At 63.7% G+C, this 22,688-nt stretch overlaps 2 protein-coding genes across 4 annotated transcripts; one reads left to right on the plus strand and one right to left on the minus strand.

Annotated features, from left to right (window-relative positions):
* The first annotated feature begins 2,132 nt into the window (after positions 1-2,132).
* On the plus strand, positions 2,133-4,602 carry LOC129068105 (5-hydroxyisourate hydrolase-like). Its single transcript, XM_054570217.1, has 4 exons — positions 2,133-2,269; positions 2,620-2,756; positions 3,755-3,890; positions 4,378-4,602. The coding sequence occupies exons 1-4, from the start codon at positions 2,210-2,212 to the stop codon at positions 4,465-4,467; spliced, it is 423 nt and encodes a 140-aa protein (XP_054426192.1). The 5' UTR covers positions 2,133-2,209; the 3' UTR covers positions 4,468-4,602.
* A 166-nt stretch (positions 4,603-4,768) lies between these two features.
* On the minus strand, positions 4,769-17,480 carry GAS8 (growth arrest specific 8). Of its 3 annotated transcripts, XM_054570218.1 has the most exons (11): positions 17,414-17,480; positions 16,134-16,211; positions 13,041-13,238; positions 12,526-12,732; positions 10,949-11,003; positions 10,206-10,411; positions 9,620-9,787; positions 9,219-9,305; positions 7,769-7,978; positions 5,989-6,054; positions 4,769-4,991 (listed from the first exon to the last, which is right to left on the minus strand). In XM_054570218.1, the coding sequence occupies exons 1-11, from the start codon at positions 17,414-17,416 to the stop codon at positions 4,842-4,844; spliced, it is 1,428 nt and encodes a 475-aa protein (XP_054426193.1). In that variant the 5' UTR covers positions 17,417-17,480; the 3' UTR covers positions 4,769-4,841. The 3 variants fall into 3 exon arrangements, with proteins under 3 accessions (XP_054426193.1, XP_054426194.1, XP_054426195.1); XM_054570219.1 differs by lacking the exon at positions 7,769-7,978; XM_054570220.1 differs by lacking the exons at positions 10,949-11,003; positions 13,041-13,238; positions 16,134-16,211; positions 17,414-17,480 and having other exon boundaries at positions 12,526-12,621.
* Positions 17,481-22,688: the final 5,208 nt, after the last annotated feature.

Raw genomic sequence — 22,688 nt, forward strand, 5'->3', positions numbered from 1 at the left:
TCCCAGCCGATGGGCACAGACACCAGCCAATCAGAGCAGACACCTGATCAGAGCGGACTCCTAATCGGAGCATGCACCAACTAATCAGAAAAGACACCTCCCGCAGACGGCGGCCCCGAGCACAGGCCTCCCCCTGGGGCTCCTGCCCTCCCCCACCCCGCCCCCCAACCCCGTCGTTGCGACTGGACAGCTGCACAGGCAGGAGCCCCTCGCTACCGGGAGGACGAGACACAGGCCCAGGAAGACGGAGCAGACAGACAGTCGGGCCTCTGTGTGCGGATGGTGTGACGGGAGCAACAGCCCAGCTTGTTGCCCGCGCCTCCCTCGCGGACGCCGGCCCTGCGGGGGCAGCGGGCCGCGCGGGCTGCTCAGTGAGCGGGCAGCCAAGACCCTGAGCCGAGACCTGGGCACCAGGCTGGCCTTGTTGCTGTCTGCACACGCACTGACCACAGGGACGCCCAGGCGTCACTGCAGCTGAACGGTCACAGGAAGGGTGCCTGTGGCCGCCCGCACCCCCCGCCCGCGCGGCGCTGTGACAGGAATCTGTGGTTGGAGTCAGAGCCCGGACCCTGCGCCCCGGGCAGCCATTTCTGGGTTTTGCCTGGACTCTGCTGCCGCCCTGTGTCCCCATCCTTGGCGGGCAGAGCGCTGCTCTTGCCCTGGGGCAGGGGAAGGTCAGCGGGTCCGGGAGAGGCCCAGAGGGTTCCAACGAGACACCTGCCTGAGGACCACTGGCCTGAGCGACGCTGCGGCCCCACACAGTGACACCAAGCCACCAGGGAGCCTCGTCCAGGAGGGGCGCACTGGCCCTGGCTGGGCACGGTCCGGCGGAGGCCCCGCGGGCGGCGCTGCTGTCGGGGAGCAAGAGTCCGGCTGTCGCTGAACTCGTCCCCTTGGAGGTCGCCCGCGTGAGCCGCCTGGGGGTGCTCGGCGCGCTGTGCAGGCAGACGGCTGCGCGGGGCTCGGCCCGGGGGTCCCGGGGAGGCTGGGCTCACCCGCCCAGGGCCACCCAGAGCGCGGGGGAGGAGCCCCTGAGGCGCCCACCTGGAAGGACTGTCCTCTCCGCAGCTGCCGGGCCGGGTCCCGTGAGGTGCGGAAGGCGAGGCTGACGGGCGGCCCCACCGCTCAGCGCTCTGCTCAGAAGCCCAGTGTGGTGGCTTCAGGCCGTCCCCTCCCGGAAATGACCTGAGGAGACTCACCTGCACTGGGATCCGATCACTGTATCCGCAGTCCCAGCACCAGAGAATGGGTCCTGGGACCCCTTGAGTTACGTGTCCAACACGGATGTGGGGGGAGGAATCTGGGGAGCATTTTCTGCAGAGCCATTTCATTTTGCCACTGGCAGAGGTGTCTTGTGGGTTCCATTTCTGATTCACTCCGGTAAGGCCTCGGGGCGCCCTCTGCCCAGGCCTGGCCCCGGTCCGGGGGCCCCTGCTCCTTAGGACAGTCTCCCCTCTCCTGGCTCACCCAGGCTGCCAGGACCCAGCCGGAGCCTTCCCTCTGCCAAAGGGGACAGAGCCTGGGCTGCCTGTGGGCCACCCAGGCCTTTGACCAAACGACTCGCCTTGCAGGGGCCCCAGGGCTCCCAGCTGGAGTCCAGCAGGAGGGGGCCAGGGGGACGAAAGCGACAGCTCGGCTCCGTCTGGGCCCGGCCAACCGTCTCCGCCTCGGGAGTTGTTACCGCCCCTTCTCCACGGCTGGGTAAACCGAGGCACCGTTGCCGGACCTGTGCGGCGGGGGCAGAAGGGATCGGGGCCCGACCTAACCATTCGGAGGCTCCCATCGCAACCCCGACTGTCCCAGGGCGGAAAGAGTCTGCCCTGTTTCCAGGACTCTCGGTGGCGGCCCCCGCCGGGCTCAGCGCCCCACCTCCGGCCAGAGCCCGCCCCGCCCCGCCCCGCCCCGCCGCGCCGCCCCGCCCCGCGCCGCCGCGCAGGTCCCCTCGACTCCACTTCCGCCGGGAGGAGGCTCTGCATTGGCAGGTCTGTGGGTGCGATCGCTGGCCTGGTCCCCTCGGGAGCAAAGTCCCCGGGGCCTTGCTGGTGGCCCGGGATGGACTCCCCACCCCCCACCCCCGGGTTGGATCGGACACGTGGATCTGGGTCCTGGGAGGGGACAGGGGCCGGCCGAGCCGGCCGGGAAGGTGCCCCTCTGGTGGTGACGGGTGTGGGGTGGCCTCTGGCATCTCTGGCGGCTCCAAATCGGCGGCATGAGCTCGGGGGCCGCCCCGCGGCTGCGCTCGCTCCAGCGACACCTGGGGTCCCTGGAGGTAGGCACTCCCGCCCCTCGTCTGCCCTGGCGCAGGTCCCGTGAACCAGGGGACACTGAGCTGAGTTCTGAGAGGAGGGCAGACCCGGTCCGGCCGTCCACGCCGGCCTTGACCCGCCGGGCGCCGGAGGTACCCCGTCCGGGGCTGGGCGGGGGAGGGGACCTAGTGGGGGCAGCTGGGGTGAGCGTGGCTTATGAACTGGATTTCACTGTGTCCACACCACAGCCCCGTGGGCCGATCAGTAACCCTCCCCCCGGGCCCTTTGGGACTCTGCTCCCACGGGGTGTTTACTCTAAGGTGTTGCAGCCGGTGTGGACAAAGGCTCACCCTGTCTCTCTCTCCCGGCCCAGGGCAGAGGTATGGAGCCAGCCAGCCCGCTGACCACACATGTGCTGGACACTGCCTCAGGGCTCCCAGCCCAGGGCCTCTGCCTCCGGCTGTCCAGGCTCGAGGACCACGGCCACCAGTGGACTGAACTGAGGACGAGGTAGGGGTCTGGGGCAGGACTGCAGCCCAGGCCACCCGCCCCGGGCACCGGGCCGGCCGGAGCTCCGGCCAGTGACAGGAGCAAGTGCGGGCTCCCAGCCAAGGACTGCGCCCCCACGCACCAGCCCCGCTGACTGCGTCCTGGCCCTGCCGCCCGGCCCGGCCGGGGCAGCCGCACTCCCCCGAGGGCTGGGCGGGTCAGGGCCCAAGGAGGAACCTCAAAGCCTCCACTGTCAGCAGGCAGCATGCTGAGCACTTTGTCTCTGTCCTTCAATTCTCACGACACCCTAATGACCCCCTTCATAGATGGGGAGGCTGGGGCAGCAAGAGGCAAGGTGTGATCGCACCCCGCCTGGCGCAAGCCCCTCACAGGCCTGGCTCCTACCCCGTGCGCGGCTCAGGGGGGCCCGGTGGGGAGCCCCAGCCCAGGCTGGCACTCCGCTGGCGCTGTGGGCAGGGACGCGTGCTCCACCTTGGGGGAGGCAGGCTCTGCTGGAGGTGGAAGTGGGGACGGGTCCCTAAAGGGTCTGGACCGCGGCGTGGAGCTCGTCCCCTCCGTTTAGCCCCTCTCAGAAGCTGGGGGCCCAGGCCCCGTCGGACGGCCAGCTCTCGTCTTGGAAAAACACGAGGAGTCCCCTGTGGGGTCGCACGGACCCGTCCACAGCGCCCAGCGGGGCTCACGGTGCGTCCGAGCAGGGCGGACCCAGAGCCAGCACGGTGTGTCAAATGGGAAGTCCAGGTTACAGAACAGCATGAATAGGAAATCCATTTTGCATTTTTGCAAGTTTATAAATAAGCATACTTATGAATAGAGAAAATCTGGAAAAACATAGGCCACACAGAGTGACAGCTGCTCATGGGGCAGACCGGGGGGGCCTGCTGCTCCATGCTACGCCCTGGAGCCCACCCCGAGCCAGGCGGCAGAGGCGGCTGGGCTGCAGGAGGCAGAAGCCCTGGGGGCCCAGCAGGGGTGCCCCTCACCCCCTTCCCCCCACACAGCTACACCGACCCTGACGGCCGCTGCCCAGGGCTCCTGCTGCCAGGCCAGATGAAGGTGGGCACCTACAAGCTGACCTTTGACACCGAGGGCTACTGGAAGAGAAGGGGACAGGCCAGCTTCTACCCATACGTGGAGGTGAGGTCCCCAGGCTGGCCAGGACGGCGGAAGCCTGTGACTCCCTGGGACCCCCAGGTCCTTTGGTGGGCAGAGGCCCTCCCCTGCATCCCAGGACCGTGGTGGACAGTGAGTTCACCTGCTCTGAGCTCCCAGAAGAAAGGTGGCCCTGCCCGGCCCTGCCCCTGGGGTCAGGGTTGAGGGTGACTCCGCCCCTGTGGACACAGGTGGCCACTGAGCCCCATCTTGCTTCCTCCCCCTTCACTGGGCCGTTCAGGGTGGACCCCTTGGGGAGCCTGGCAGGCTCCGGGGTTCCCTCAAGGCAGCACTTTCTCTGGAGAGGATTCAGCCTTGGCCAAAGCCCGCCCCAGGCTTCCAGTTCACTGCTGGGCTCGGGCTGGCCTGGGACTCCTGCCCCACAGGACTGCCCCGTCCAGTCTGGGCTTCTGGAGGCTCCTGGGAGCCCTGGGGTCCGGTCCTCAGCCCTCACCTGAGCCTCTGTCCTCAGGTCGTCTTCACCGTTGCAGACGAGACCCCCAAGCTCCACGTCCCCCTGCTGCTGAGCCCGTGGTCCTACACCACCTACCGAGGGAGCTGAGCGCCGATGCCGCCGCCCGGCCTGGGTCGCGCCGCCCTCCACAGTGGGCTCTCTGCTCCTGGGGGTGCTCACTCCCCACTTCCTGGGGCGGTTCTGCCCCCCCACGTTTCCAGTGTCAATAAAGTCTGCATGGCACCCGCGGGCTGTCGCGGTCACGGGCCGCACCCTGCTGGGGGTGGCGGCCCACGGCGGGAAGGGGCGCAGGGGCGGCTGCAGGGAGGCAGACACGGGGGCGCTGGCGCTGTGCCACAGCCTTGCAACGGGACACGCAGCCAACGTGAAAAGCCTTCATTTGCTGACCTGACAAATCCAAGGCACGCCTTCCGCCCGCGGTGTGTACGAGGGGTGCTGTGCAGGGAGGGTCTCGGGCGGTGCTACGTTGGGGTGGCCACGAGTCCCGCAGGGCCCTGGCCCAGGGTCTGCCCCATCACGGCTGTCTCCAGGGGCTTGAAGCCCACGCTGTCCAGGGGGATCCCGAAGGCCTGGAGCTTCGCCTCGTAGGTGCGCAGCAGGTCGTTGTGGGCCTATGGGGACAGAGCTGTGTCAGGAAGGCTGGCCCTCACTCAGTCCACGCGGCGCCGCGGAGGGTGGGAGGGGGACAAGAACCACGGGGGAGCCCCCTCCGTGGCCCAGAAGAGCACAGGTCTGGGCAACAGACATGGTTTCTGTTCCCTCCGCTGGAAAAGGATGCTTTTAAAGGGTGAACTTCACTCGATGGCTCTCAGGGCTGAAGGGGCGATACCCGCAACGTGCTTGGAGCACGACCCGACTCGGAGCCAAGCTCCACGGGCGCCTCCCCCTCACCATCGGCAGGAAAAGGACGCTGGGGCTTGGAGTCCACAGTGAGTCGGCCACCGAGGCCGAGCGCCAGAGGGTCCTGGGAGGCTGGGCCTGGCTCTCACCCTCCGCTGGGGCAGGGGCTCTGCACAATCAGATATGGCTTCTGGGGTCCCCTGAGCTGCAGACCCGTGGAGGGCCCCGATTTTCTGTGTGCAAGTATCAGGGTGCAAGGGTGGCTGAGGGAAGGGTCCAGACGGGCAGACGAGGCTGGGGAGGGCCCAGGTGGCAGACACCGCTTTCCCCTCACGGCTGCGCAGCCCACAGCTCCCATGTGATGCCTGCCCCACAGAACCGTGGGCACAGCCGCGTCACACAGGCTGCTCTCAGGAAATGCGTCCGCAGGCAGCTCTGCGTCTGGGCCCACACAGGCGAAGCCCAGGGCCAGGAGCACTGGGGGGCCGGACCCTGGCCTCCGGGGCTCATGGGACGGACGACAGTGGGTCAGGGCGCTCACTGCCCCCGCCCCCAGCTGCCGAGCCAGGGGGAGGCTGCAGCCTTCATCACATGTCCAAAGGAGTCAGAAAAGGTTAGACCCAGAACGGTCCCTTAACCGCAGACCAGAAGAGGCCCCTCCCTTCACCTCAGAGGCCAGGTCAGATAGGGGACAGGAGGGGCTGCCTGGCGCGACCACCGGCGCACCGGGCAGGCCCCAGGAGGGACACCAGGGGGCGCCGCCCGCACCTTGCAGACTCGTGCCAGTTCGTACTGCAGGTCCTTGATGGTGCTATTCTTCGACTCCAGGACATCCTGAGGAGAGAGGCAGGCGTGAGCTCGTGGCTTGGTTTTGGGCCAAGGCAGAAGGGGCGTCTGGGGCTCTGGCTGGCGCCCCAGGAGGAGGCCACAGGGGAAGGTCTCCAGGGAGGAGGGGGCCGCACCGGCCTCGGGAGGACAGAGGAGCAAGCCCGGCAAGACCAACCAGGAAAAGCAAGAGCTGACCCCTGGCCGCAACTGCGGGGACCCTTGCGCGCGGGGACAGATCCCCCCTCATCACGTCCCCGGTGATTCACACGGAAATGGGCACCGAGTCCAGGGTGAAACCCAGCACCAGGAGCACAGGGCTGGCCCCTGACCCACCACGTCCTGAGTGCCCAGCCCCCAACAGCCTGTTCTGGGTGACGCAGGACCCCCAGGCCCTGCGGCCACGGAGCATGGGCCCAGGCTCACTCCGGCACCCCCAGCCCTGCCTTGGCCGGCAACGCACCCACCCTGCCCCGGGCCTCCCTGCAGGGCCTGTGGGCTCTCAGAGCCAGCGCATCCTGCCAGAGCCTCCCGCCGTCCCCTGCCGGCCCCAAACTCGGGCGCGGCTGACAGCGTTAGAGACGTCCCCACCCAGCCTGCAGCACAAAACGCCTCAGGGGCCTGCAATGCTCTAAATACAGACAGGGAGACAGGCGCCTGGACGGCTGACCCGCATGAGGACGTCACTTCAAAATGCTGCCGGGGCCGCTTCCCAGGGTACCACGCCTGCCTGCCAACAGCGTCCACACCTGCGTCCCAGGAGGACCCGCCCTCCTGGAGCCGCCTGCCGCTGGGCAGGCCACTGGGTGCAGGCGCGGAGGTCAGCCGCACACCCGCGTCTGCCTGCCAGGTCCCCACAGCCTGGCAGCGGCAGGTCGCCCAGCTGGCCGGCACCTGCGCCCCCGCCACACTCCCCTGGAAGCACCAACACCCCTTACCCCACTTCACCCCTCTGACCCCGAGCACCAGGTCCAGGTAACAGAGGGACAGGCCCCCCTCCGGGTGAGAGTGGACCTGCCGGGCGCTGTGGGGCGTCTGCCTGCTGGGGTCCAGGCAGCACGCGTCACTGTCCCGATGCCCCGGCCGACGCTGCTGGCCTGTGGCTTCATCCACCCTGTCTGCTGCTCTGTCCCGAGCCAGGCCCATCCCAGCACAGAGCAGCCCCGGGAAGGACTGGACCCGAGTGCAGATGCTCCAGCCTCTGCCGAGATGTAACTCCCCCTGGGCAGCCCCCCCCCAGCAGCCCCCGCAAAGGCCCACAGTCAGAGCGGCACGTCCTGGTGTCCTGGGTGGGACCCAGCTCGGCAGCTTCGCTGAGCACGCAGGAGACTCTGCCGTCTGCCGGGCCCATGGCTGGGTCGGCCACCAGAGGCCCAAGGAGCTCAGGCTCAGGACTAGGAGAGCGGCCGAGACCCAGGGCCTGACTGGCTCAGCTGAACCCGTCCTGAGAAGTGGACGGGGCCGTGGCCTCAGGGGCGTGAAGGTGCTGAGGGTAGGAAGGGAGGGGAGCAACCTCAGGTGGGAGGGGTTGGAGTGAGAGCAGAGCCGCGGGGAGTGTGGGGAGCACCCCCCAGGACTGACCGAGGGTCCCACTGAAAGATTGGAGGCTGGACACACGCTGGTCTCATCATAAGACAAGTGACCCCCCAGCCAGAGCCCCGGCCACCCGGGGGGCAGGAGCATGGGCCCGGTCCAGCTCCCGCAGGGCCCGCGCAAGGCCCACCTCCAGTTTGCGGGACACCAGGGCCAGGGCCTCGGGGTCCAGGTTGGAGGCAGCCAGCACCTCATTGAGCTGCACCTCCTTCTTCTCCACGGCCGCCCCGAGGGCCTGCAGCTTGCGCTCCAGGACCAGGTTCCTGAGGCCTGCCTTCTGCTGCACGTCCAGGATGGCGGCAGTGAACTTCCCGTAGAGCTCGTCCCGCTCCTGCTGCACCTGCGGGGACCCTCCCCTGAGCCACTCCTGCCCGGGGCCGGGACACAGCCCTGGCTGGGCCCCCGCCCCAGGCCCGCCAGGCGAGCCTGCCGTCTGTGGCTGCCGGGGCCCCTCTCTGCGGCTGTCACGCCATGCGAGGCGGGAGGAGGCACCAGCCGGGCCCTCCTCCAGCAGGCGTCTCCGGAAGCTGGAGGCCGCCTGATAAGAAGGGGGCGGGCTGCACAGAGGGGTCAGGCTGGCCGGGCCCTGGGTTTGGGCAGCGGGCTCGTGATAAAGCCGTCCCTGGGCACCCATGTGAAACCCAGGGCATCAAACTCCAGGGAGCAGTGCCTGGGGTGGGGCCTCAGGTCCCAGAGCCCCAGGGCTGGCCCAGCCCTGGAACCAACGGCCTGCCAGTGGACGGCAGTGCTTCTCGCCTCCAAAGCTTGTTACCTCCGACTGTGCACTGCGGAAAACCGAGGCTGCAGAAACAAGGGGAGCGAGCAGACCTGGCCCCACCCGCAGGGGCCCCGGCTGACACCTGGGCCCCTCCCTCAGGCCACCGTGGCCGGTGGGCCCCTCTGAGACGCCTCTGAAGGGGAGGGTGGGTCTGACAGCAGCGTGAGCACCCGAGAGCTGGTGCTGCGAGAAGGGAGCCCCGCGGCAGGGCGGGTGAGGCCTCTCTAGGAACAGCCTGCTGGGCAGACTCACCGAAACCGGACTGGAAACCCGGCCAGGAACTGGCTTTCCTGACACTTGCTCACAGTCGCCCAGAGATGAGCCACGGCAGCAGAGCCCTGGAGCAGGGCTGCTGCCCGGGGGAACTGGCTGCAGGAGTGACGCCATTTGCCGGGGCACGGAGGGGGCGGGGGGCACTGGGCATCTGGGCGCCGCGGGGGCCACACCCGCCTGCGCCCACAGGGGCAGCTGTGAGGACCAGCGCTGAGCAGCAGGGGACCCTGTCATTTTCGCCTGCAGGCTCAGGGCTCCCTGACGCCCTCGCAGTGTGCATGTCTGCGCATGTCGGAGCTCAGCACCAACAGCGTGCGGGTGGAGGAGCTGGCGCTCACTGCAGGGACCCCAGCGCCTCAGGGGTGAGCCTGCGGGGCAGGCGGCAAGCTGCTCCCACAGGGACCCGCTCTGTGCGGGGCCCGGGCCGTCCGCAGAACAAGCCACGGGCTTCGGCCCCAGAGCTGCGCAGAGCGCAGAGCAGGCTCCGGGGGAGGGCCCTCTCCAGCCGGCCGCGCTGCCAGCTGCTCACCTTGACAAACCGCTGCTCCAGCACCTCATGTTCCCACTGCAGGCTCTTGAGGTCTTTCTCGGTGACTTTCAGACGGGCCTGTGTGCACTGGGGAGAAGCGGGGGGTGGGGGGCAGAAGGCTCTTAGGCTCTGTGATGCCGTGCCAGGGAGAGGGCCAGGACAACCACCAGCCCCAGGAAGAGCCGGCTCAACGGCACCTGGGTCAGCCCCTCCGGGGCGGGAGGGTGGGCACACCTATCTCCCAGGCCACGCGGCTCTGCGTTCGCTCCAGGCCTCCGGTCACAGAAGAGACTCGGCCCCCTCTGGCCCCGAGGGCCCCACTGTGCACGGGCCGCGGAGCCTCCCCCAGGCGCCCCCTCTCTCCTGAGCCCCGAGCCAGGGAGGGCGCACCGGGCACTCACAGCCAGGGTCTGCTTGTCCCGCTTGTGGTCTCCCAGCCTCCTCTGCATCTCGCTCATCTCCTCGCGGGCCTTCTGCAGCGGGTCCGCCAGGCGCCGGTTCTGTGCCGTCACCTCCTGCATCTCCCTCTCCAGGTGCTCCTCCTTCTTCCGCATGTCCTCCATCTGCTCCTGGGGGCGCGGGGCGCGGGGTAGGGGCACGGCTCAGCGGCGCTGCACTCCCCTGCACTGCAGAGCGGGGACGCCTAGACCTGTCTTGTGTGTGAACACACACGCCTTGAACATTCCCGGAACTTTCTGGAATGCCACCTCCACGAGGCCAGGCTTTGTTCAGGATGCCCAGGAGGGCACCCCCATCGTGGAAACTCCCTCCCCGCCAGCACTTGGGGGACGACACCTCGCGTGTCGCGTGCTGGGCTCCCACCACGGTCCTGCTCAAGCCTCCAGACAGCACTGTCCTCCCAACTTCCCTGCCCTCCCCCAGCCGCAGGCATAGAAAGGTTACACGACCTGTGAATTCCACTCAAGAACAGGGAGGGGCAGCATCAAAAACACTGTTGTAACAGGGGCTGGGTCTCGGGGGCGGCACCTTGAGGGAGGTGATGAGGGCCAGGTTGTTGAGGGTGATGTCGTTGTAGTAGTTCTTCATGTCCGTGAAGGCGTCCTCGTGCCGCTGCATCAGCGTGCTGATCTGGCCGTTCTTCCTCTCCTCCACTTCGTGGATCTCGGTCTTCCTCCGCAGGTCCAGCTCATCCCTAAGCATCTTCATCTTCTTATCATACTTGGCCTCAATTTCTGAAAGGCAGCAGCGTGCACAGCAGCTCAGCGGAGAGGAACAGCCGGCAGGACCGAGGCTGCCAGAGAACACGGCTGCGCTGAGTGTTCTGCTGGCGCTCGGGGCACGCACCCCGCTCAGAGCCGCCTGCCGTCCTTCCCTGAGGCAGCTGCTGCCACTCGGCCCCTGCAGGGGGCCCCCAAGGGCTGAGCAGCCGCATGCCCCCGCGGCCATGAGCCACGACCCGTGCGGCCCCCCAGTCACAGCTCGGGGTTTTGCGGCGAAACCAGACAGAGCTCCTCAGGCTGGGAGCTGTGGGAAAGGCTGAAGAGCGACCCCCTGCTCCTGGTCACTGCTCTGGGCTAGGCGTGGGGGAGTGGGTGGGGACCTCCGCCTTCCCCAGCGACAAGGGAAGAACTTGTTCTGGGATTCTGAGCGTCCATCAGCCGTGGCGACAACCACATCCTCGCTCCAGGCACACGCGGGCTGTGGTAGCTGGCCCGTCAGCCCTGCAGTACTAAGCCCTGGAGGTGAGCCACCTTCTGCCAGGCACTGACCTCGCACTTGCCTCTCGAAGTCGTTCCGCATCTTGGTGATCTCCTCCGCGTGCTTCTACAAAGGCGGGAGCAGGGGGTTGCCAGGTGGCAGGCAGAGAGGCCACCCCCTCGGGCCGCCCCCGCCCTTGCAGCTGTGGCACAGCCAGCTCCGTGGACCCTCGTGGGCCGTGCCCAGGAGAGCAGGGTTTGGTGACCGCCACATCTCATCGCTCCCTGCCTCTGGCTAAGTCCGCTCTGGGCTGGAGAGGACGATGGCAGCGCGGGGTGCAGCGACCCCCCACCTGGCCTGCCGGGGTGAGAGCCCGGCCCCAACACGCGCCTGCAGGCTCCCTGGGCACCTGAGCTGTGGCCTAGAGCAGCGCGAAAAATTATTTCAATAGATGGTTATTGTATTAAAAGTCTCGATAAAAAACGTTAATTATTTTTATAGCAGTATTTTTACACAGAAGGAACTCTGACCACATAGCTGGTCGGGCCTCGGGTGAGCAGACAGTCTCACGTTGCTGAGTGCACGGGAGACAAGCCTACTATGTGCCTGTGTCAGGGAAGACCAGACTGTGAGGGTCCAAAACTTTGCATCCCCAGACTTGGGTGCAAACTCTGCAATTCTACATTTTTTCCCCAGACGCAATTGAGGCAGGGCTGCCTTCACATGAGGTATGTGTGTTGACAGAGTGTCCTCACCCTGCAGCCAGGAAGAACACTTGGAACCAAAGTCAGACACATACCCCCCCCCCCGGCCCAAGCCCTCTGCAGGCCCCCAACTCGGCCACGGCCCAGGCCTCCCGGGGCTTCTGAGGCCGGGACCAGCTCTGGCCTTCACCCTGGCCCATCCCTGCCTCTTCTCCTGGCCCGGCCCGCCAGCCTGGCTCAGCCCTCACTGCCTTTGCCCAAACGTCCCCTTCTCAGGGAGGGGTCCCCAGACGTCCCTGCAGGGAAGTGCAACAGCCTGCCCCCCGAGCAGCCCCTCTCCCCGGTCGGCCTTTCCTGACAGCCCAGGACTCGCTGGGCCTCCCCCACACTTGTCAGTGTGGCTTCTCCTTCGTGGGCCGTCCGCCCCACACGTAAAGGGGTCTGGCAGTCCTCCCCAGGGGTCCAAACAGGGCCTGGCGCCTGGTACTCAGCAAACAAATGTTGACTCCCCACCAGAACCTCCCTCCAGCCTCCCTCAGGGTGGACCGGAAGGTCTCAGAAGCAGGCCAGGTGCTCACGAGCCCAGCCTGCAGGACAAACGGCCACGGCCACCTGGGCACTGGTGGCCCGCGGTAACGGCCGTGTGTTCCCCAGGGCACCAGACGCATCCTGGGGAGGGGCTGGCAGTCGGGGTCCACAGCACGTGCCGAGGAGCCCTGAGCGGGGCCTTCCTCATGTCCACCTGCCCCTCAAGCCAGACACAGGGCTCTGCACCTGCCCCCAAAGTGGGTCTGCTCGGCTGCAGGCTTTTTAAAAGATTATGTCCATTAATTGCGAAAATGCGGGAGTTTTTAAACAAAAATGTGAACTCCCAGTTGCCGCTGACTGCTCCGGCGCAGCACCCCACCCCCCCCCCCCCCGCCGCGGCCGGCAGAGGGACCCACCAGCCGCAGGTTCTTCACCACCACCTCGTGGGCCAGCTCCTGCTCCTTGAGCTCCACCTTCAGCGTCCGCACGTCCTTGCGCAGGGCCCCCTCCTGCGTGCGGTGCTCCTTCTGGGCCAGCTTCATGGCCACGGTGCCCTCGGCCTTCATCTCCGTCAGGCTGTTCTGGTGCTCATATAGCAGGTGCTTCACCTTCTGCTTGTAGACCTGCAGGCGGGAGAAGCCCGGCCTGCTCACCAGTGCGCAAACGCACACCTGCTCACACATGGCTGCACACACGTGCTCACGTACTCACACACCTACACATGCAAGCTCACCTACTCTCACACAGCTGCACACGCATGCTCACCTGCATGCGTATAATCTTTTATAAAAAAATACCTTCAGGTTCCCAGTGCAAAGTACACAAAGGGCTGTGACCCCCCCCCAAAAGCAGGGAGAGGAAATGCCCCCAAACCGCCCAGCATCTCCGCAGTGACCCCACAGGGACAGGCCGGCCGGCCGGCCCCACTCACCTTGATCTCCACCTGGTGCCTCTCCTCGGCCTCCTCCATCTCCCGGTCCTTGTTCCGCAGCTCGGCCTTCTTCTCCTCCAGCTGCCTCCGTGTGATCTCCCAGAAGGTGTGGATCTTGTCCCGCTCCAGCTGGAAGTAGTTGCGCTCCTCCCGCTCACGGTCCAGCTCCTCCCGGATGCGGGCGATGTGCCCCTCCACCTGGGGGCAGAGCAGAGCTGTGAAGGACCCAGCCGGGCCCCCCACCTGGGGGCGCCTGGGAGGAGAGAGCCAAGCAAGAGAGAGGGAGGGGCCCCTCTCATCCAAAAACACAGATTGTTGAAAGGCATTAAAGCAGCGCTAGGAAGGCTCTCGGGACAGGATACACTCAGCAAAGAGCAAATATCTGATTTTGGCCAATAATCATAGGATTATATATTTTCTTCCATTTCTGGGAATTTATATAAGAAAATTTCTGGAAAGAACACAAGAGCTTTCTCCTCAAAGATATTAGCCACACCATTATTGAAACAGCAAAAAAAATTTAAAAATAAATGATCTAAGATAATTTTAAATACAGAAATGTTTGAAAATTAGACTCTATCAACTAGAAAATTATATGGCACCAAGATACATACAAGGGAGCACCCCAAAAAAACCTGGAATTACATTCTGGAGGGTGGGCCCCTTGTGGTCCAGGCTCCCCCAGGTGAGTGTTGTAGGGACCCATCTGTTCCGCGCACCAGCTGGTGGTGTGAGAGGCTGCGTTCGGCCTCGGTGAATTTTTTTTGAAGACTCAACGTGTTTGCCTATTTCACGACGGGTGACGTACACGTGCACCTGCCCACACCGCGCGGAGTGTTCAGCAGGTTTTGACTAAAACCAGCCATGACCCCTGTGCCCCACGCTCCCTATTTACCCATTCTCGCCCCAAGCGACTTATTTGTTTCCCTGGATGAAAAATATTCAAAGGGAAACATTTTGCCGCTATAGAAGAGGTGAAACAAAAAACAGCAGAAGCACTAAAAGGTGAGTTCAAAAACCGTTCTGAGCAGTGGGGACAGTCTTCATGAGCGCATTGCCTCAAACGGAGAGGACACCGGAGGTGACTGAAATTTACACATGTGAGAATAACACACAATTTTTTATAAATAAATTCCCAGGTACCCCCTCGTAGGTATGAAAATGATACGGCACCATAAAGACACATTCAGAAAATGATGTTGAATGGAAAATCATTCACCTTTAAAGATATACGTTAAGCAAAAAACATAAAGAGCCAGTAGATCCCTAACAATGAAGAGATTTGGCCCAGAGCCAACCGTCCATCTGCAAATTGGGTAAAAAAAAAAACCCCAAAACCAGAAGAGGCTCCCAGGATCTTCGGAGCAGGCCTGAGCCACTGGCTGTGCCACTTCCCTCTGCGGATGGACCCCTCCCCAGAGGGTCCGGGCCAGGGACTCAGGCAGAGTTGGCTCCTGCGAGGAAGACACAGCCCCAGCGTGTGACCGGGACCGATGCAGATGACATCTTCACGTCACAGATCTTTAGCGTCACTCCGACGTCTAAACCAGGCTCCTATCTACTATGACTGTCTCACGGGCGTCAATCAATGCATGGGTTTCTTATAAACATGAAGATTTCTAGCTTCTCTTTAAAAATCAGCAAACAGCCCTGGCTGGTGAGGCTCAGTGGATTGAATGCCAGCCTGTGAACCAACGGGTCTCCAGTTGGATTCCCAGTCGGGGCACAGGCCTGGGTGGCAGTTCAGGTCCCCAAAAGGGGGCGTGTGAGAGGCAACCACACGTGGATGTTTCTCTCCCTTTCTCCCTCCCCTCCCCCTTTCTGAAAATAAATGAAATCTTAAAAAAGTAAAAACAAAAATTGGTAAACAGACAGCCCTGAGGCTCAACGCCCACAGGGTAACTGCCCAGTGAAATGAATGCAGCTGCCCTGTCCCTCACGGCTGCCTGGACCCTGGACCCTGGACCCGGGACCCAGGATCCAGGACCCTGGCACTTCCTGGGGGTCTGTCCGAGCCTCTGCAGACCGAGCCTCTGACAGCGCTGTTTCCACAGGGACCGGAAGGAAACAGGGAGATAAGAGATGGCCCCACTGTTGGGGCAATGTGGTGGGCAGCCCAGTGGTCTCCCCAAAACACAAACTGGCCGCCACCGCCCTCTGCTGAGTCTGCTCACAGTTCCCCGCGCATGGAGCAAGCCCCCACCTGGTGTCATCGACAGGCCCTGCGGCCTTAGGGGAAGCCTCCACGGGGGGCCGACTGTACCGCCGGCCAGCGGGCACAGACCGGACCCAGGCTCCTCCAGCATCTCCCAACATCACAAACGGTTTTCAAGGGCCTGGCTTAAATAAAGCCTCTGCTCCCATACGACTCCAGCCCACAGGACCCTGTCAGTCTGCTTTGTATTTATTTTTTATCTTAAACTCCGTAAAGGGAGTCAGAGCTACTGACAGCAACGCCCCAGCAGCTCAGAGCCCTGCAGCAGAGGAGCCCAGACCGCCGCCAGAGACGTGGAGGCCACAGCAGTTTATCCCGCGATCTGCCACATGTCGCCCTTCTCAGGGGCCTTCTGATCAAAACTGTAACTATACAACTATGTTCTCTAGGCCTTACCTTCATCAACATGGACGAGTGGCTTAAAATAATTCCCAGTGTTTAATGGTAAATAAAATAAACAAGAATGCTATACATCCATGCACTATCATGGCAGCTCCACCACCATCGGTGCATGAAAGGGTAAGATGGAAAGAAAATACAGAAAATTAGAAATACCTTTTAGATCAGAAAAAAAAAATTTCCTTCCAAACTCCTGCCACCCTATAAAAAAGTTATTCAATGGCTGGATTGCATTTCTTAAAAAATATGCACGAAGTGTTTGACAGCTTTGGCGGTGGAGGGGCAGTTGAGGAGATCGGGAGGGCGCGCTGGTTCGGACTGAACTGCCCGCCCGAGGGAGGGTGGTGAGCACGGCCTCGGGGCAGGGCGGGGGCCGCACCGCCTGGCAGAGCGTCAAGCCAATGGCCGGAGACGTGGGCGGACCAGCACGACCCACCCACCCTTGCCCAGACGGGCGCGGCACAGGGCCACACGCTCACCTGCTCCTTGTTCATGTCCTCCGGAGCCAGCCCGTCCACGATCGGGGTACCTCTGCCTTTCCCTTTCTTTTTGGGCGCCTTTGGTCAAAGAAGAGACGCTCAGTCAGGGAGGGAGGCTCTGCAACAGCTTCGCTTTCAGGAAGGCTGGTTCCCCCGGGCCCCTGGGAGAGGGGCTCCGCCGCCTCCTGCCGCGGCCGCGGCACTCGCTCTCCCCTGAAGTTCCCCGCCCGTACCCCGCTCTCCTCTGCGGGCGCCTTTGGAGGAGGAGGAGGGATCTCCCCTTTCAGAAGAGAACATTTTCTCCCTCGGAAAGGAAGGGAGGGGAACGCGACCCCGTGCACTCCCTGGTGCTGGGCGAAGCCCGCGCGGCCTCCCGAGGAAAGACCCCAGCGTCCGTGCCGAGCGTCACCGTGTGGGCTACGGTGCTCGGCAACCGCCGCAGAGCGGCCAGCAGGGGTCGCCCGCACGGGCTGGGAGGCCTGCCCCGCTGGCAACGATCACAACGCGAGGCGTGCTTTCTTTTCTGCCCAACGCAAAACTCCTCCCGAGGACCTGGTCCGGGGAGCGGCACACGCCGCCCTCCTGGGCGCTGTGTCCGGGCTCCCCACGGAACCACCCCGGCGTCACGCCTCTTGTCAGCAGCTCGGCCGCGGGGACGGCGCCCCTCGCCCGAGCGCGGCTGAGCCGGCGCTGCGTCCCCACACCCTCGTCCTCTGCCCGCACTGCCTTCAGCTGTCTGCGACGCACGCGTGTGTGTGTCTACACGTCTGTGTAACTTTTTTTGTGCCTACATGTCTCTGTAACAATTTATGATTACAAAAATTACGTGGAAATCTTAGAAAGCGTAGAGAAGCAAAAGAAGTACGGAAAACCATGCCTATCCCTCCAGCCAGCAGCGAGAAGTACTCGGTGGCCTTTGTGCAGTGGACGTTCAAAGGCCCATCCCCCCGCGAGCGCCCAGGCTCTGCCTGAGCCTCCCACTCCGGGGAGGCGTCCCCTACGCTCAGGCTCTATGTTCCGGCCACATCGGACCGAGGCCTTGGGAGGCCGAGGAGGCGAGGTCCTACAACCGCCGGGCGAGCCACAGGACCCTGGAGCCCAGGGTTCAGCTACGGGCTCGGCGGACGCGCGACCCGCGGCGCCTGGGGCTCTCCCGCCCCCGTGCACGCTCCCCACGGAGCACCAAGTTCTCCGTTGCGGGAACCCAGCGTCCCGGGCCTCCCCTCGGGGGTGTCTGCCCGCAGGACCGGCGCCGACCGCCTGGCCCGTGGCGGCCTCACCATGGCTCCAGGGGTCCGGGCCGCTGCGACCCACAGACTGAAGCGCCCGCGGGGCGGAAGCTGCGCCGTCTCCCAGCAACCGCTGGGCGGTCCCGCGCGAAGTATCGAAGATCCTCGCGAGACTCCGTGCGCCGCGACAGGCCCTGGCGACGGCAGGAGCGCGTCCCCAGCAACGCGTCCTGGGCCGAGTCAGGGGTTACCACGAAGGTCTTGCTTGCAGCCGGGCCTCATCCACGCACTTGATGGCCCCCACACCCCGAAACGCGTTTCGTCGCGGGATGTACGTGTACATCGCCGGCCTCCGCCGCCGTTTCGTCCACTTCTTACCTGCAGTGCCGAGAACAGCGCTAGGTCGGGTGCTCAACCCCGGTGCCTTCAACGCTGGAGGGAGGGAGGAAGTATCAATTTAGATTCAAATTTGGGCCGAGCCTCAGCCCCTGATCCTGACACCACGCGGCCCACCTTTGAAGATTCCTTCCCTGCCGGTCTGGTGAGGATGGAAGATAGCCAGGTTTGCACAAAACTTCGAAGAAAACAACGTTAGAAAGCTCCAAAGGTTTGAAATCAGCACGTGTCCCCTCCGCAAAGGCCTGAGGAGGCCTCCTCTGTGGCCCCTGTTCCCATGGCGAGGAAAAAGTGGAAACTTCTGCCCCGGGATTCCAGACAGACAGAAAAAACGAGTTATCAGGCTCCTGCCCTAACCGCCTGACGGTTTCCAAAGTGGATCTCCCATCCCTACCACTACACTACTACCTGCATGCATTGCTCTGTGTCACCCAGAAGGCTGAGTGTTTGTCGCAAGCAGGTGCCCATCTTCACACACTGTTTATGGTCTTTTATCCTATGCTCTCAACTTGAGCATCTTCCTAATTAGTGGTCTTGCATATTTTTCCATCTGTTTGTAGATGAGGGGGTCCACCATCTCCTCCCCTTGGAGAGTTGCACTGGGGACAGAGGGGGAATCATAAAGAAAGGCTGGATCTGCCCATGTTGCCCCCCCTCCCCCCAGAGAGGAATATGCCTTCTTTGCTCTTGTTTGTGGCCGTTAGACACCCACCCAGTGGCAGGGATCTGAGAGCCACCCCGATGAGCCAGAGGAGCTTCCTGTTTGCCCAGCCAAGCCCTGGCTGTTCTCAGAGTGGAGCAGCCAGTTGAAAGGGCTGCATTGACCTAGCTCACACAGAGCTGCGGTTTATTTATAGCAGGCCCCGAGGCCTTTGTGAAGGCTGATCCTGCCCCTGTGCCTGGGCAACCAAGGCCTGCGCCTCTGTGCCAGACACCACCGGCCTGAGAGGAGCCTCCTCCCCCAGGGCCAGGCCTCCTAGAGGGGGCTTGGCAGGCAAGGCTGTGCAGCTGGGCGACACAACGGGGCGATTATTATTATTTAACACTTACTTTGCAGACCCAATATGCTAGGTGCCTCGTGCTGATTGGTTCTTCCTTCAGAAGTCTGGCTCAGAGTCCTGAATTAAGGAAAAGCATTAACAATAATTCCTTTCAGCAGAAAAGGGCAAGAATAGGAGGGTTAGCTCAGGATAACCAGACAGCGTGTTCATCTGTCACAATCCAATGATGTCGCATGGCTCATCAGCAGGGACCGAAGAGATGGACAGTGGCTGGAGCCTGGACTCCCAGCCAGGCCCACAGAGACTTGCACTTTCCATGTTGATTTGAGCTCAGGTTTTTTAGAAAAGAGGCTTTTCTTCACGTGTGTGGCTTAAGACTCTTATTCAGCATCACGCTGGGCAACTCGGAAATCCAGATAAACGGCATCTGAGTTTTCTGCAAAATCCCAGAATTGATGTTAATCATACAAACCACTGATATGTCATCTAATGTTTGCTCTCCCTGATGCCCACTTACCTGGCCAGCCAGGTAAACTACTTCAAGCCACCGCATCAGCTGGGGATGCTTAGGTGTTAGGATAGCGAGTGCTTAAGGAGACTACACGCTCTTTGAGAGAAAAATACTGAAGTATTTACCTATGAAAGGATATAATATGTATAAGATTTGCTTTGCATTTAGAGGGAGGCTTTGAGTGCAAAGAAACAAGACCAATCATTGCATCTGCATGAAGGGGCCATGTGGATGAATTGTGGTATCCTCTCTACTTTGGCTGGAAAATGTTCTTTAAAAGGGTTAAAAACAAACACTGGCCTCTGGGTGCCTTTGACAAGAGTCCCTTGGCAGACATTTATTCACCCCTGTTGCAGGGATGATGATTAAACAGTTACCGTTGCAGTTCCTGTGGCTGCAGAACAGGTGAGACCCAGAATGCAGTGGCTCAATATATTTTGGTCATGAATCTGCAGCGAGGCCAGGACCAGGCAGACACAGCTCCCCTGAGCTCCGCATACCACCCAGCGGGGCTGGGGGCGTGAGCAGCGGGGGCTTCCTCACACTGGGTGGCTTGGTTCCAGGGGCGCCTTCTCAGAGACAGCCAAGGCCTCCTTTCACAAAGCAGCCCTTCCGCCACATGCATGTCACACGCCTGGCCCAGCTTCGAGCAGAAGGAACCAGGTGGGGAGTGTCTTGATCAGAGTGGGAGGTTCTAGGAAACATGTGGGGTGAGAAATATTGCTCGGACCATTTTGAGAAAACACAGGCTGCCACCCCAGCTGGCTCCGAGCACCCGGGGCCCACCCGCTGCCCACACCACCCACCCGGTCGCTCATTTTGGTCCCTGAGAGGCCAAATCCTCTGCCTCTTGGGATGGCACAGGGACCAGCGGTGAGTCCTAGAGGGTCATGACATCATTTTAGACAGTTTGAAAAAGCAGCTTTTGTTTTCATTTCTTTAGTGAACTGCAGGAAAATGAGAAGGAGTAGCCTGGCTCCCTGACTGCTGGTCGCATGGGCCTGGGGCTCCTGTGAACCTCCGCCTGCCTCTGAGGGGGCGCCTGACTGCAAACACCACGTTCATACCCACCTCCCTCCCCTGCGGGCCTTTTCCACTCCCAGCTGGGAACAAACTCTCTGAAGCTTTTCTCTGGTTTGGTTTGTTTTTGTAAAAGTGCAGAACTTGGGCTTGGATTTGGGTCTTCCGGCTTGCAGTGCGTGGCTGTGCAACCTCGATCAGGTTACCTACCTCTGCTCAGTGCCTTCCCCTGGAAAGCGAGGATGCCGTTTCTTGAGAGTCACTGAGAGAGCTGATGAGACATTGTGCTCAGAGGGCCTGTGCGCGGGGCTGGGCAGCCGACCGCGTTGGGAGGTGGGACTTGAGCAAACCGTTCTGTGAGCTCCGAGAACCCAGACCCGGCCTTCCTTCCCAGGAGCAGCCCCCCGGCCCCCACCGACGACTCCTCCGGCCTTGCCGTTAAACGCTCTCGCCCCTCCCTGCACCCCCGGTGTTTCTTCACATTTATTACAACATGCAATTCTACGTTTAAGGTCCCTAGGGTGCAGGCTCCGCCTTTGCCTTTCTTTGTGCGAAGCGCGGTCTCGTAGCTGACGCCCCGTAAATATCTGGGGGTGAGCAAAGGGACGGGACTCCGCGCGACTGCGGGAGGAGCGTGCGCGCTGGGCCGGGAGGCCGCGGCCAGGTCCGGGTGGGTCCGCGGGGGGCGGGGTCCGCCGGGCCGGGTCCGACAGGGGGCGCGCGCGTGCCGGGCGGGGCCGCACCTGTGCTGCGGGCGGAGGGAGGATGGGGTGGCCCGGGCCGCGGAGCAGCTGCGCGCCCCGCCCCGCGAGCTCCTCCCCGCCGCCGCGGCCCCCGGGCTGCTGCCCGATGCGCTGCGCCGGGAGCCGGGAGACGCGAGCCGGGAGCAGGGCCGACTCGCCGCCGCTGCAGGGCCGCCTGGGCCGGTTGACGCCGCCGGCTGCATGGAGCCCCCGGAGGGCGCCGGCTCGGGAGGTGAGTGCGGCCCCGACCCCAGGGATCCCCGAGCTGCGCCTTTCCCGCAGCGGAGCCGCAGCCCCTGGTCCAGGGCCCTTGCAGCCGCTGGGGCGGCGGAGACCATCGGCCGCTCCGGATCCCGCCGCGCGAGGCTGGCGGCACCTCCCGGCAACGGCCGCTGCGCCGGGCGGGGGGCGCACAGACCGCGTCCCCGCCCCCCTCAGCGCTCCCGGAAGCCCTGCCTGGCGTGCTGCTGGGTGGGTGGCCCAGAGTTTCATCCCGAACCCCTCCCAGCCGAGCCGTGGATCCGGGGGTCAGGAGGTGGGGCGCGCCGGGGCCGGAGTTGGGGGTCTGGGTGGGCGAGACGTGGGGGGCGACGCAGCCCTCTTGGCCGCGCGTCTGCTTTGTTCGCCCCAGCAGCGGCTCCGGGGGGACTCGGGCGGGGTGGGGGCGCGGCCGGAACCCGGTCGGGCGCCGGGCTGAGGTAGGGTCTCGGAGGTGCTGTGCCTGTGGGGGCTTGCGGGGGCGGGGGAGTTGCCTGCAGGGCTGGGTGGCCTGGGAGGGCAGGTGCGCAACGACCGACCCTTCCTCGCAGCCCGTCCGCCGTCCTGCCGGAGTGGGAGGAACACTGTGGGAACCCCTCTTCAGCCCTTTCGGAAAGGGTTTGGGGTGCCATCCGTCCGCCTAGGAACTAGGGTGCAAACGCAGGACTCCTCCCCCCGCCTGACCAGGCCCCAGGAGCATCCTTGGTTTCCTGGGGGTTCCGTTCCAAGGAGCCACTCCCTGACACACAGGGACCCGCTGAGGGTCCCCCAGCGGCTCCAGCGGCCTCCTCTGGAGCCGCACTGACAGCCCGGCGGGTCCGGCAGCCGTGGGTCCGAGCCCTCTGGCTGCAGCCAGTTGTTGGGCTGTTCATTCCAGAGCGCTGCTTGGGGGCCCTTGTTACCCTCCCCGCCGGCACCACACACCCCGGCGCTGGTGGGTATCGGTTTCCTTTGTTGTGCCGTTTGTGGGAGGGATCCAGCCTTTTCTCCCAACCGACGGTCCCAGGACCCCCGCCCCGCCCCCACCGTTCCCAGTGGCAGCTTCGTGAGGATGCGAAGCAGGGTTTAGAGAGCGCAGGGCGGGGAGGGGTGGGCGGCGCGGCCCACCCGCGGAGACGCCCCGGCCCCTCCAGCGCAGGGCAGGCGCCAGGCGACCCTTCACTTGGAGGGTCTTCCTACTGGACCCTCAGACCCAGTCGCTCAGGCACACAGAGCGGCTGACCAGGTGCCCGCTCTGGGCGGGCGCCGCGGGGGCTGAGGCGACACTCGGGACCGCACAGTGGAACCCCACGGCCGTCGGCCGGGATCGCAGAGCTCATGTGTGGGTGGCTGTCATCGGCTCAGCTCACCGACTTCTGTAAACTATCTTGGAGAGTGTGGAACACACACAACAGGGA

This window comes from Pteronotus mesoamericanus, unplaced genomic scaffold (assembly GCF_021234165.1).
Source record: "Pteronotus mesoamericanus isolate MK-2021 breed Mesoamerican mustached bat unplaced genomic scaffold, CSHL_Meso_final contig_202, whole genome shotgun sequence".
Classification (NCBI taxonomy): Eukaryota; Metazoa; Chordata; class Mammalia; order Chiroptera; family Mormoopidae; genus Pteronotus; species Pteronotus mesoamericanus.